The sequence below is a fragment of the Passer domesticus genome, chromosome 3 (assembly GCF_036417665.1).
Source record: "Passer domesticus isolate bPasDom1 chromosome 3, bPasDom1.hap1, whole genome shotgun sequence".
NCBI lineage: Eukaryota > Metazoa > Chordata > Aves > Passeriformes > Passeridae > Passer > Passer domesticus.
The window spans coordinates 58,694,271-58,709,408 of NC_087476.1; the positions used below are offsets into that span (position 1 = coordinate 58,694,271).

Consider the following 15,138-nt stretch of genomic DNA (forward strand, 5'->3'; position numbering starts at 1 on the left):
GACATGGATATTACCATATTTCATTTATGTTTGCATAACCTTGCATAGATGAATCATGTCTTATTTTCACGAGCAGGAGGTCATTGCAGACCCTGTATCTTAGAAACCAATTTTAAGTAAGTGAAAAGTGGAATTGTAAATGCACTTACATCTACACATTTTCTACAGGGATTGCTATTCTACTATAATTATTTAAAAACACACAGAGTAAACTTTGCACAGGCTTGGTGCAGGGTTTACAATTTTGTCATTTCTCCTTGTCTTCCAACCATGCAGATCCACTTAATGGTATCTTAGTGTAGTTATGAGGTAGAGATGTGTCTTAAAACTTAACATAAAACTTCCTGTTTTCTACATGACAGGGAGATGTTTTTGATTTTCATAAACATTTGCACAGCCTCAAGGTGAAAAATTATGTTTCATTTGCATATGTTCTACTTTCCCCTGTAAATGTCATACAGGCCCTACTTTTGGTACCTAAGTGCTTCAAACAAGGGAAATAAGGTGATAAACTAATCAAAAGAGGATACAAATAGATAAATGATCATTGTTAATGTGAGAAACAATGGAAGTGTTTAAAATCAGTTTTAACTTTATGCAGTTTATGCAGCTTTTATGTAAGTATTATTATGCAAGGCAAGAAATACATATTCTAAAAGGCATACTCTTTCTGAAGGAAATAAAAAATAATGGCAATAAAGGTATTTCAAAACTAATTAAAAGTAATTTTAAATTAAATGTGATGCTTATTGAAAAATAATAGCTAATATTTATTTAGGCATGTTAATTGTTAATGACATAAAAATGATACATAAGCTCTTAATAAGGAATTGCAAGGTAACATTTTCCTGCTGAATCTTTTAAAATATTTCCTTACTTGTGGCATCGATCTTGCATTGCTTTGATTTCTTGCATAACTGGTAGCTCCTTCTGAGATGGAGACTTTACTTCCACATCCTGAAGCATGCTGACTGCATGCTGCTTGAGCAGGCCCAAGGATGACAACTGGTGGTCCACCTCCAGCAGGAAACTGCCATGGTAATCCAGGAGTTCCAGGAGCTCTGTCTTGGATGCCTTTTCCACTGAGCTTTCTGGTAAGCGACCTTGTAGCTGATCTATAGCTGTGGTGGCTTTCTGAATCTATGGAAAGAGATGCAGTCTTGTCAATAATAAGATTACAAAAGAAGCTAGTACAACTGACACTGAAAGGTGCTAGACCCAGTGCTGTACACTTAGATTCTATAAAATTGTTGTGGTATAGGGCTTGTGCTCTACTGTGCCAGATCCCTTGCTCTTCACAGGGGATTAGGACTTTCTGAGGGATTTTTTTTTGTCCAGTTATGGGTGTCTTCTTATAATCTTTAGCATTTATTATATTTATTTTCATAGGAACTAGAGCTCTACCCTGGGTTACACACATATTTGGCAAAGTCATGCATTTAACAAAATGATTATCCTCATTCCTAGAGAACCTGCTATCTGGGCATGAATAATGGACAATGACAGATAAGAAGAGTAAGTTAGGATACAAAGGGAAAAAAGAGACATATGATCAATGAGCAGTGACAGGCACTATCCTCACTGTTTATGCTTAAGAGGAGCAACTTCATATTCTTCAGGGGGAAAAACAGAAGAGAGAAGAAGAAAGAAGAAAGAAGAAAGAAGAAGAAGAAGAAGAAGAAGAAAGAAGAAGAAGAAGAAGAAGAAGAAGAAGAAGAAGAAGAAGAAGAAGAAGAAGAAGAAGAAGAAGAAGAAGAAGAAGAAGAAGAAGAAGAAGAAGAAGAAGAAGAAGAAGAAGAAGAAGAAGAAGAAGAAGAAGAAGAAGAAGAAGAAGAAGAAGAAGAAGAAGAAGAAGAAGAAGAAGAAGAAGAAGAAGAAGAAGAAGAAGAAGAAGAAGAAGAAGAAGAAGAAGAAGAAGAAGAAGAAGAAGAAGAAGAAGAAGAAGAAGAAGAAGAAGAACAAGAAGAACAAGAAGAAGAAGAAGAAGAAGAAGAAGAAGAAGAAGAAGAAGAAGAACAAGAAGAACAAGAAGAAGAAGAAGAAGAAGAAGAAGAAGAAGAAGAACAAGAAGAAGAAGAAGAACAAGAAGAAGAAGAAGAAGAAGAAGAAGAAGAAGAAGAAGAAGAAGAAGAAGAAGAAGAAGAAGAAGAAGAAGAAGAAGAAGAAGAAGAAGAACAAGAAGAAGAAGAAGAAGAAGAAGAACAAGAAGAAGAACAAGAAGAAGAACAAGAAGAAGAACAAGAAGAAGAACAAGAAGAAGAACAAGAAGAAGAAGAAGAACAAGAAGAACAAGAAGAACAAGAAGAACAAGAAGAAGAAGAAGAACAAGAACAAGAACAAGAACAAGAACAAGAACAAGAACAAGAACAAGAACAAGAACAAGAACAAGAAGAACAAGAACAAGAACAAGAACAAGAAGAAGAACAAGAACAAGAACAAGAACAAGAACAAGAAGAACAAGAACAAGAAGAAGAAGAAGAAGAAGAACAAGAAGAACAAGAAGAACAAGAAGAACAAGAAGAACAAGAAGAACAAGAAGAACAAGAAGAACAAGAAGAACAAGAAGAACAAGAAGAACAAGAAGAAGAAGAACAAGAAGAACAAGAAGAAGAACAAGAAGAACAAGAAGAACAAGAAGAAGAAGAACAAGAAGAACAAGAACAAGAAAAAAAAAGAGAAAAATATGAGAAAGAAGAAAAAGAAGAAAAATATGACAAAAGAAAAAGAAGAAAAATATGACAAAAGAAAAAGAAAAAGAAGAAAAAAAAAGAAAAAATGAAAAAGAAGAAAAAAAAGAAAAAATTAAAAAGAAGAAAAAGAAGAAAAAGAAAAAGAAGAAAAGAAAAAAATAAAAAGAGGAGAGAGAAAAAGAGGTTAACATAATCTAGGACAGAACATCTGAAGAAAGGTAACAGAGAAGAAGAATCTAATGAACCACTGGAAACCAAAACAACTCTGTTTGTACTATATATGTATGCATTGAGAAGAACAGGCCAAACTTTGGAGGAAATGATTCTAAATCTGGATTTTTCACAACTGTGTTTTTCTGAACTGAGGAAAAAAAATCAGTTAGTCCTGCTATCAGTTTTCTCTAATGCAAGATGATTAATAAGGCAGCATAATGAGTGAAAACCTATGTATAAGGGAGGATTTACCAAGACTAGAATTTACCTTATCATTAAAACCCTTCCATTCCTGCACTGCATCTTCCAAAATTTTCTCTTGTTCCTGGGCTACATTCCGGAGCCGTGTCCAGCGCTGCCAAACCGTTGTCATGGATCTACTTATAGATGCCTTACTGGCATCATTGCTGATTTTTTCCAGCTGTGAAGCCTTTTCTTCTAAGGCTGTGATCTTCTCATGGAAAGAATTCACTATGGACACAAGAGTCTGAAAAAGCAAAAATAAGCACTGTTTTCCTTTTACCCAAGCCAACTCATTAGCATTCAACATGCAGGTAGGTGAACCACCCCCATCCACTGCAGATGAAGAGCAGGTATTGTATTTCAAGTGAGGTGGCTAGGTCTCTCTCACTTTATTTCTCATAGGCAATACATTAGCTAGAGCTGCTTGGTCCAAAATGCAAGCTTCTGAAAGCAGAAGAAATCTGGTGAAATCAGCTTTTGTCTTCCTTGATAGCCCCTCAAAAGGGATGAAAATAAGCACCCAGAATCCTTCTCATAGCAAGGACCGACTTTTAAACAGTCTAAAAATGGAAGAAGCAATTCAGGTGTTTAAGTGTATATTTATGTCCTGTTTATCTCTAACAACTTTTTAAATGCCCAAGGATTTGAGGACACTCTCATGAACCTGGCAGACATTACACTTAGGGGAGATTCTTGATTTCACAAGACACAGCTGGCAATATGCCTGAAGTGTCACTAACTGTCTATATTAAAGCAGCTGACTAGTACCTGAAACATGAGAAAGGAAGTTTTCTTAAGCTATATTTCTTGCTTTTAGACTAAACAAGAGTTAGTATTAAACTCCAACACTTCATGTCCTAGTAAACTCTTCCCGTCCTGTTCCATGATCAAAAGTAGACGGATGTTTCTATTGATCTGAGTTTCTTGAAGGGTACGTAATTTTGGGGCTTACAGACACACAGCTTTTAGGAACCTTCTGACTCTTTGCACTTCTCTACAGTCGTAGGCACACACACAGACAAGAAGCTGAAAAATTATTAAAGATCTCTGTCTCAGTCACTCTGCAAATAAAATGTGTGTTTTGCACAGCACTAATCATGTCTTGGTGCGTTATGACACAGTTAAGCGCTACAGGTAAAGATCTAAAAACTCAAATTCATGTTACCACAGGAAGGGACCTACATATTATACATTCATTTTGAAAGAGAAGGATTTCATGTAATTATCAATACCTTACCTTATGTGTTTGCAATTTCTCTTCTGCTTCATGAGAAGAAGCAGCTTTAGCTACTGAAAATTCAGATAATTTTTTCTCAGCGTCATTCATCACTTCAATCACCTTCTGCCTTGATGTCTGGTACTCCTGCCACTCAGAAGCACACCTTAAACCAATACAGTTCCAGAAAAAACAACTTAATGCTATATAAAAACATTTGAAAATCAGAAAATAAAATATTATTGCACCTAGTTTCTAATGCAACTGCTTAGTTTTGCTGTTACACAGTACTTTCCAAGAAAAAGAAAAATTATTGGGAAATAGCATACACAGAAGCATATGCTCCTGATTTTCAGCTATGCCTTGCAGAAAACACAGCTGAGCATTTAATAGCCCTCATTTGACTTTTCCTCAGAGACTGCCTATGTTGTTGTTTAAACCTACCCAAACTTATGGGATTCAGAACATTCAGGAATAATAAGAAATATAGTTATGCTAGTTAAAAAGGTATTTCCTTTTAGTTAAAAATGTCTGCTTCAATTTCATTTGCTTGTGCATACGTCTTCTATCAGGTGAAATATAGAATAATTATTCCCTACTTTTCTTCTCCTTGGTGTTCCAAGCTTATTATAATTCTACCAGACTTCCTTTAAGATCACACAACTAGTCAAGGGGAGAAAAGAAAGCAGAATCCAAGAGCTCTGAATCCCCAGTGTCCACTTCTCTCAAAAGTAGCACAAATATTTAAAGACTTCAATTAATGTTCTGATTCTTTCTTTCATTACCAACAAGGTGATCTTAAAATGAAGTAAGAAAAGGAAAAATAAAATAAAAAACAAAGAATATACCTTTGTAACTGCTCTTGCTGGGTTTTGGCTTCTTGCTCTGTCCCTTTGGCCTTTTCCTCCAATGCAGCTACATTTTGCACCAGCTGTTCACTTGCTGTGGCTTGTAAAAAGGGCTCTATCTCAGACACAAGGCCTTGCAACACTTTCAAATTATCACTAAACTGACTTTCTGTGCTGAAAAATTCAACATGGTTCCTTAGATTCTCCTCAGAGTTCTCAACATCTAGACCATTTCTTGCTAACTGTAGAAATTCCTGAGCATCTTCCAGCCAGTCATTTGCTATCTGCATCACTTGGTAGTACCTTTGGCAGAGGCTATATGCTTTATTCAAGGTAGCCTGAAATAAAAGGGAGAGTCACAAACATAAAATCACATTAGCCTGTGTAATTTAAGAAAATGAGACAGTATGATTACTAAAATGAGTCTTTTTGTGGTGATTGTAAAGATCAAGCCACAGAGCCATCTTTTTCAGCATTGTGACCGAGAAACTAATGATGGTTTGGGTGGACTAACCTGTCTCACGTGTATAGCTTCTTGAACTTCACCATCTAGTTCTGCCAGCTCAGCAAGAGTGTTTTCCAGGTCAGCAGGTATCAGCTCCTTTGCTTTCATGTACCGCTCTTTCTCTTTATTGCTCAAGGCATTCATTATTCTGAGGCTCGACTGCACTTCTTCCTGATGTATCTGAACCTTTCGGATTTCTTCTTGGATGTTTTGCAGTTTGAGGTCCAAACTTAATGTTCCATTAAGTTCTGTTTTCACCCACCTCAACCACTCGAGTGAGCGGCAGATTTCTGTCTTGAAGTCAATGCTCTGCACAAGTCTGTTCTCACACTCCATCACCGTGTCAACAATGGCAGAATGCAAAGACTTCAGCTTCTCTTGCCAAGCCTTAACTTGGTGATTTGTAGTCTCATAAGCAGAGGAGTCAACCTGAGGAGAAAGGGCTTCTAGATGTTCAGTTATTCGCTTCAGAAGACTTCCCGAGTCTTGCAAGCTGCCCACCAGAGAATGGTATGTTTTCAATTTTTCTTCTATTGGGAGAGTTTCTTCATTCACCTTAGCCTGCTCCTTCTTCACTGTCTCTAGCTGTGCCTCAAACTGCATACACATCTTTTCATGCTCCTGGCACGCTTCTATTGTGTCATCCAACAGGTTGATTTTCTGTTCTATTTGCCTCTTCAACTTGTGATATAGCGTGGCAAGTTTTAACATCTCATCTGGCTGCCAGGGCTGGCCAGTGCTTCGAAAAGCCTCCTTCTTCTGGTTCAGTTCATCCACTGCTGCAGCAAGGCTCGTGGCTTCATCTAAGACATCTCTGTAGGCTTGCTGGAGTGACACAGCTTCTTTGGCTGAAACAGCTGCTGGAGCTTTGTCCATGTTAATAAACTGGTCTTCCAGCTCAGTCAGAGCTTTACTCGTCAACTCAATCAAAGAGGCATACTCTTTTCTGGCATAAATTGCTTCCTGAACCTTATATAATTTTTCTTTTGCCAGAGCAGTGACCATATTGAATTGCTGAGGGAGACTATTAAGTTTTTCATCTAGATAAGAATGATCCACTTCATTAAGTGATGGTAGGACTTCTTGGCCATCTCTTTGCAGTGAAAGTAGCAGATTTTCATATTCTGGAGATTGCTCAAGAATCTGTTGATATTTTGCCAGCTGACTGTACAACTCAGTGTTAGAATTCATTACATTGACTTCTGGGAATGTGACAATATCAGCTTGTTTTAGCCAATGGCAAACTTTATCCAAATCTTCTTTGAAATATTTCCTGGAAACAATATTTTTCTCCAGTTCTAACAATCTCTGGTTACACTTTTGTAGAACAGTGTCATACACATTCTGTAGTTCTTGCAGTTTACCTAACACCTCACTCTTCTCTTGATTTGTTGCTTCTTTCATTAAATCCCTTCCTTGAGCCCACAACCCTGTGACGTCATTTTGATAGGCCTTCAGATTAGCCTGGGTGTTCTTACAAGCCCTGATCTGTTTATTCACATCTTCTGGCAAAAGACAAATATGTTCTGGAAACATCACCTTCTTCTCATGCTGGTGAATCTGGTTTGTAGCCTCAAAGACTGCCATGAGAAACTGGGTCTTTTCAGACAGTGCTTTATTCAGGTGTTTTCTCCTCTGGCCAACCAGATCACTGAGACAAGCCACATGGTGCTGTGCATCAGACACTGTTTTCTGCAGTTCTTGCCTTTCATTGAGCCCTAGGTTGGTCATCACCCTGTCAGCATCCTTCACAAGCATCTTCAGAACAAGCTGTTTGGCTTCAAGCTCGCTGCAAATGGTAAGATGATCCATGAGAAGACTCTGAGCTATATCTGGAGGAGGGCTCTGTTTAAGAGCCTCTGAGACACTAGGTTGCTGTTCCTCTGCCCATTCCATTAATTCCTGGAATTTGGAATGCACCAAGCTGAGCTCTTCTAAGGTTGAAACAGAAACTTGAATTTTCCGTTTGACAAGGTCCTCCAGCTGTGTCCAGCGTTGCTCAAAATGACTGAATTGCTCCTTTACTAATTCTTTGTCATCAAGATTCAAGTGTTCTATCATCTTCTGCTTCTGATCTTTCAAATCTTCCAGAGCAAATCTCCTTTCCTGCAGTGCAATTGCCAGTTTTTTCAAAGCTTCAAGGTGCACATTTGTACTTTCAGCATCAGATCTGTTATCAAAAAGGACAGGACAAAAATGAGTTATTATATCCTATTTCAGCACAGGCTTTTAAGAGCGGTCAGGATTAATTATAAGCCCACTGCACGCTGAAATCAGTATGATATAAAGACCTATAGTTTTCAGATTCACTTGACGGTAGCAGCCTTGAACACTAATTTAAAAACTTTACAAGTTTATTAGTTTCCTTTTCATCTGCTGTATGGTCATCAGGATGATACAGACCATACTGATTATATTGCATATATGAAGAACAGCAAGTATTGAGGTTGACAGTAACATGAGCAGCAATACACTCACAATTTTACTCACAGCTGGTGTGCTTATCCTATGCAAAGCAGCTGCATACATTTAGGAGTAGTTACTAAGCTTTAATATTGGATTAATAAATTAATATTAGTCTAATAGATATAACACAGTATCACAATGAAAATGAACCAGTGAAAGAACCATGAATTCATGGACCACCACAAATGAAAGAGTTCAAACAAAATAGTCAGCATTCTTGAAAGATCAGGAAATGCTATACCCTGAGACCTGATCAATTAGTACTTGCCTTAAGACAAACACTGAAGATCTGGCCTGTCAAACTCTCTTTATCTCAACAGAAAATTTTAATTGCCTGACAATTAATAAGGGAGGTATGTTTTTAATTAAGTATGCAAAAAGGGATTTTTAGTGGCTCCCACTTAGAGACACTGTAAACAGCTCTTCCAGCACATATGCACAGTTTGCTTTGTGGATGCAAGTCCTTTTTTACCTAGCCAGGTTGTCCCACTCTTTTGTGAGTTTTTCCAGGAAAACTTCAACAACATTCATGCTTGAAATATCAGGAAATGCTATACCCTGAGACCTGATCAATTAGTACTTGCCTTAAGACAAACACTGAAGATCTGGCCTGTCAAACTCTCTTTATCTCAACAGAAAATTTTAATTGCCTGACAATTAATAAGGGAGGTATGTTTTTAATTAAGTATGCAAAAAGGGATTTTTAGTGGCTCCCACTTAGAGACACTGTAAACAGCTCTTCCAGCACATATGCACAGTTTGCTTTTTGGATGCAAGTCCTTTTTTACCTAGCCAGGTTGTCCCACTCTTTTGTGAGTTTTTCCAGGAAAACTTCAACAACATTCATGCGATCATGGTAATCCCTTGTCCTCTGCAGATCCTCCTCCCTCTGCATGAGCAAATTATGTGCCTGAAGGCAGAGGTCCAGCCACTGGTTGCTCAATTCTCCTATTTCCTTATGTTCAGGTGATTCCTGTCCTTGGGTTAATTTGTTCATCTTCTCAGTCACAGAGGTGAGAGCTGACTGCTTAGATTGCAACTTCTGACTGAATTCCTGAAAAAGATACAAGTAAAATCCAATATAATAACATGCATTCAAAATTATAAAATTAAACTTAAATAAAAACTCTGAAATAAATACATTGTATATGAACTAATTATCTGCCCAGAAAAATGCTCTGCAGATGTAAATTGGAAGAGGTGTTTTCACTCCTCTCCAAACTCTCCTCCCCATCTTCTCATGTGAAGGCAAGTTGGTAATAAATGCTAAAGCAAGCCAGAGGAGTTTCCAAGTGCCAGTGATAAAAATTTGTGATCAAGTCACATCCTGTTGTCCAGGCTTCGGGACTAGCACAGCTCCCACCACACTAAAACATGCAAGGTAGTCTCGACTGTCACAAGAATAATTCATTTTACCAGCACTATTACTAGCTTATTTTTTTCCTTTTTCATTAGAGTCTAAAAATAGGAAGCAGAGTCCATGAGTCAGTGAGACTCCATATCCATACTCTGTATTGCACCTACTTCTGTAACAGCAACCATTACCACTGTCACTATTGAAACAAAACCATGGATTACCTAGGTATGATTAATAACTAGTAACTGAAAGAGTTCATCTGCATACACATCCTACCAAATAAGAAGTCAGAGAGATCCCAGACAGAAGAATACACAATATACTGACAACTAAAACTAACCAAATATTTTTCAGCCTTTACACATTAAGGGAAATATAATATTTTTCTACATTCTAGTGGCAGTAACGACAACTAAAAAAGCACACCCATCTCCAGCTGTGCCTCATCCCTCTTCATGACAACTTCAAATGGAGCTAGGCATCTTCCTTTACCAGGGGAAATTATTAGAAGGAAAACACCTTGTGCCACATCTAACAGTACAGTGGGTATCTCCCTTTCATTATAATCCAAAGTTACTGACTGAAAGAGTGAAGAAATAGAAACTCCTTCTTCTTCCTGGACTCTAATGATAGCTGGTATAACAGCTTTCAGTCCAGATTGTGCTGAGGCATCTTCAAAGTCTTTGACTTTGTTCCAAAGTGTGAGTAGAACAGAAATAGAGAGGAAGTGCTGTTCGCTTTTCACCTAACTCTTGGCACATCAGAAAAAGAATACAAGCAAAGTCTAGACCACAAATGCAAAACCCACATGTTTAATAATTTATTAAAGAAATTATCTTTTTGTAAAGTTATTGTTATGTGCAATAACTGATGTATACAGAATGGCCATAATATGTCCCACTTCTGGAATAAATGAGAGAAGATATGAAGGTATTTGTCTCATTAATTAAATTGTGTTTCTGTCATGCTTCTTAGAGATCAGGAACATCAGATAGTTTCACTGACTAATTTTGAAATACTTCTAAACTATTTAGAAGTATAAAAATCAAGAAATTTAGTGTCACAATTTGTAAATCTTCTCTTCAGGTCCACTGTGACCAGCATTTAGTCTACTCTAAAAGCAAAGGCAAATGAGATCAGGAGGCTGACAGTTGTCTATTATTAAAAAAACAAAGCCAGAAGAATACTAAAGTACAGTTTTCTGCTCTCATAATCACTCTGCAGCATCAACAAGGAAACACTCTATCTTCTCTACTCTTGTTTAGAGCATATTAATTATTGTATGCACCATGTGCATATAATATAAATCATAAAATAATATCAGCCACAGGATTAACTTCTTCCTTACCTTCTGTTCTCAACCCAAAGTCTCCTTACCTTAACCTGGAGTACCATATTCTGGGCAATATTTAGCTCCAACTCTGCCCGTCTCCTTTTTAAATTCTGTAGCTGTTGATCCGCATCCTGGAAATATATCCAGAGCTCAGCCTTCAACTGTTTGATCTCTTCCCAACCTTGAGACAAATACTGTGAGTGCATTATCTGTTGCTCAATCTAGAAGAAAAGAAATGAAAAGGAGTAGGAATGCTTTAATTCAGCTATTTTTGGAGAATGGAGAATGAATACCATTCTTCCTCTGAGCACAATACTGTACTAAAGCAATTTCTGCACCAGATTCTGAAGGGGCTAACATTAGCCACAAAAAGAGTCTCAACCTTCTAAAGTCACAAAAATTGTACCTATCAAACGAAATATGGGTGGAAACAACAAAAACAACAACAAAAAATAAATTAAGTATCATTCACCCTTGAGAGAAGCAAGTAAGTTTGAGTGTTTGTATTTCAACATTCTCTGTCCTCTGTTAAAGCTTAAATTAATTGTATAATTTAGTCTGCTGCATGCCAAGACTATTGTTAGAGTGTACCCTACATAGTTTCAACTAAACACTTCCATTTAACTTGCTTAGCCCAGTTATTTTGCCTATAGGCCTTTTCTAAAATGCCAATAAGAAGAATGCTTACCAGATCTGAGCCATCAATCCTCTTACACCAATAGTGACACAGCTGCTTTTGCTCTAAATACAGCAGTCGGGTGCCTTTAAGATTTAGACATTCAACCAGCTTAGCATATCTCGGCACTATACCATCTGCGATTTCTAAGCAACGTTTCACTGCTTTGTGTGTCAAAGCAGTGTCTTATTCTGATGTTTGGGATGTTTTTCAGCTATTCACTTCTTGGACTGCCATATTTTTATGGGTCATTTGAATGTGCACAATTCCCTTCTGTGGTATGGAATGCTGTTACTGTATGTATTATATTTTTACTCTTGTTAGAAGTAGTTTCAAAACTTTGGTTGTGTGTCTGTGTAAGAGAATAAATTTTTCATGCTTACAAGAAGAATGCTCATAATATTTCTTTTCCAATAACTTAAGTTTAGAGTACTATTTTAAACCTAAGCATTAAATGACTTTAAAACTCAACACTGAAGAAAACTATAAATTAATATGCTGAAGTAGATGCACTTTGATTCATGAACTGAACCATCATATTTTCTATTGTTATGATTATTAATATATCACTAATCTAATAATATAAGCCAACATGAACATCAGTCTATTGTTGAATAAATAACTACAATAAAATATGTCTCAAATGTAATACAATACAGAGAAGATTAGACTCAACTATTTTTTGAAAACATAACTTGAATAAAATTTTCTTCCACAGAATGTTATTTCTGTGGCTTTAGACCAACATCTTGTAACATTGCCTAAGTACCTTTAGCAACCTTAGTTGTGTCTCTTTTTATTAGTACCAGGATGGCAATGTATGGATTTAATAATTAAAAAAAAAAAAAGAAGCAGAAAGAGAAAACTATTCAACTATCTCTAAAGAAATACTTAAGATGAAAGTAAGATGACAGTTCTTTAAACCATTACCCAATATGACCTTTTTAAAAGGGAACAGATCAAGGCAGTTAAAGCTCTAAATAGGATTAGAAGCAGGCTGTTGTGGTTATCTTGTACCGTTTGTTTTGTTTGCTGAATATCTGCTGCTGTACTCTTCACTGTGGCATCTGACAGATCACACATGGAGCATAGAAGATCCAAGTATGTATTGGCCTGCTCCTGCAGAGCCCGGAAATATTTAACCTGAGGGAAGACAACTCAAAAATAAACTCTGTAGAGGAGAAACTGTGGAAATAATATCTTGTTTTATTGCAATCATACATTTTAGATTTTTTGCTCTGCCTTCTTATTTTCTCCACAAAATTAAACGTAGAAATATAATCTTTTTTTAGGTCATGTTGCTATGTTCTAATTATGGAAAGGAATAATCCTTAAAAACTTGATTATTATCTAATTACCAAAGCACTTAGAGACATATGAATTAGCTAGCTTATTTCTTAGAAACACACAGTCTCAACAAGGTGACAGACTTTCCCAATGTGAATGGGAACCAGAGCTTTAGGGGATTATCAACAATGTCCTGGTCCTACAGTTATAACATTTTCCAGTGTCTGACAGATCATGAGAAATTCAGCTTAGTGACACTTAGGTGCTGACCTCACTGTGTCACAGACACTCTGCTTCCCCTCCCCTTGTAGGTCTGCCATCTCTAGTATTTCAAAGTCTCATTGAGATGATGGGTAAGACAGCTCTGAATTCCAGCATTTTTAGCACCATACCAGTCTAATTTAAAACCAAGTTACAAATCCAATGTAAAACGCATTGTCACTAAGAATAATCAAGAATCAATGAAAGAATTCTTAATGGTCAATGCAGGCTACAGCAGTTCTATGCTCTTAGACTGAAAAATTGTTTTAATTGCCTGATAATTGACTCTATGTCCATGGCAGTGTAAAAATGTCTCGTGAGGAGCATAGGAGACAGATGGGCAATTGGACAAGCACAATTGGACAAAGACACAACCCCTCTACTAAACACATCTATGTAGTATCTAATTTATCTAACTAGCCAGCATTTTTCAGGTAACATGTTCTAAGCATTAAGCAGAGCTAGCAAAAGCCTTCTTTGATTTTTCACCTACAGATATTTTGCATTCCAGGTATTCCTTCTGGGGTTGGGAATGAACATTGTGGCTACGCAGCTTTCTGAGAAGGCTAGAAAATATCTGATTTATCTAATTTCTAGACATTTAAATCTTTTATCTGAACTCACCTTGTTAAGATAACTGAGCTTTTTCAAGTGCTAAACTTTTACCTGTTTAACTGCATCTGCCAGGCTGAACGCTGTCCAAGTTGTTGGCTTTAGCTCTGATTGCACTGTAGACAGCCAAGTCTGGCACTGTTGAAGTGTATCCTGATGATTAACATGCTTCTGGAGCTCATGTTCCAAAGTCTGGTACACCTAAACAAAACATTTTGTTAGTTTATCACATTTTCAAATACCACCATTGTCTCTCTTTTCCTACCTTGAAAATTGCTGATAAAACAGAATTATTAAGACGTTGATTATTTTAGCCCTTGTACATAAAAGTTCCAAGGGCTGAAAGCTCCTTAAACTCTCACTGCACACTGATAACATGTGAAGAAGATGGACAATATTTAATGCACAGCTTCTGAAAAGAAAAAATAGAGATGCAAATGAAGAACATGCTCTCTTTTTCCTGCATCCAACATTTTTGTATTGATTTTGTATAAGATTATTATTAGTTTGTTTTTGGGTTGTTTTGTTTAGGGGTTTTTCTGGGTTTTGTTTGGGTATTTTTTTGACTGCTGGCTTGATCTCCTAATTGGTTTAACAGAATGACCCAGCTGGCACTCCTTATTCTGGTTTTAATGAGAGAGACATTATTTCCTAGCACATACTTGAGACCTGTTTATGTATGTATGCAAACTATCAACACTAAGACTGCAATTTGCTCCCTAGTTTTTGAAGTAGAAAAGGTCTCTTTTTTTTTTTGCTGCAGCTGCTCAGAAGCTAGTGTAACATGAAGGTAGTGAGCTTATGGCAAGATTTAGAACTGACAGGCCACTACTTTTGCTGGTTGCACGACAACATTTGGACCACAAGGAATTCAGCTGTAGCACAGGAATGATGAAGTGCTCAGTAACCTGTAGGCTCAATCACAATGGAAACAGCAGGAAGAGTTTTATACCATTTAAAGAAATAACTCATTGAAATAAAAATACACTTTATTTTTAAATTAAAAAAAAAATCTTTGAAACAAGACTTACTCTTTGGGCTGTGCTACATATGGCAGAATAGCTGTCCCTTGTCCCCTGAAGATGGCTTTGTATATTTTGCTTAAATTTTGCTTGAAGATGTTCTGAGCACTGACTGATCAGGTAATCACCTTTACTTTTAAGGTTGTTCAAACGATCTTCAAACCCTGCAATTTCTTCCATGATAGCCTAAGAAACAGATAAAATACTTTTGAAGAAATATGCTGTGGTGCAGAATGATTTTTCTCCCTCCTTTAAACACTTAAATCTTCAGATTTGGAAAAAAAAATCAGACAACATGTGTTGTCAAACTATTGGATTGCATGTTCATTGTAAAGTCATTGTCAAAAGTCTTTACACAGATACCCCACAGAAACAGCAGTAGCACTGTCATAATGTGTACACACTCTTG

At 36.8% G+C, this 15,138-nt stretch overlaps 1 protein-coding gene across 24 annotated transcripts in view; it reads right to left on the reverse strand.

The window, feature by feature from the left end:
• The window catches only part of SYNE1 (spectrin repeat containing nuclear envelope protein 1), a 291,288-nt gene that overhangs the window by 110,853 nt on the left and 165,297 nt on the right, over positions 1-15,138 (reverse strand). For 23 of the 24 annotated variants that reach the window (XM_064413327.1, XM_064413326.1, XM_064413343.1 and 20 more), the window contains 10 exons: positions 14,739-14,915; positions 13,762-13,908; positions 12,565-12,690; positions 10,916-11,092; positions 8,970-9,235; positions 5,725-7,885; positions 5,211-5,548; positions 4,384-4,528; positions 3,172-3,390; positions 878-1,140 (listed from right to left, as the gene is read on the reverse strand). In XM_064413327.1, the coding sequence (XP_064269397.1) occupies positions 878-1,140; positions 3,172-3,390; positions 4,384-4,528; positions 5,211-5,548; positions 5,725-7,885; positions 8,970-9,235; positions 10,916-11,092; positions 12,565-12,690; positions 13,762-13,908; positions 14,739-14,915 (4,019 nt within the window). Of the gene's footprint in view, positions 1-877; positions 1,141-3,171; positions 3,391-4,383; positions 4,529-5,210; positions 5,549-5,724; positions 7,886-8,653; positions 8,709-8,969; positions 9,236-10,915; positions 11,093-12,564; positions 12,691-13,761; positions 13,909-14,738; positions 14,916-15,138 lie in introns of those variants that run through there. The other variant, XM_064413342.1, reaches the window with a different exon arrangement.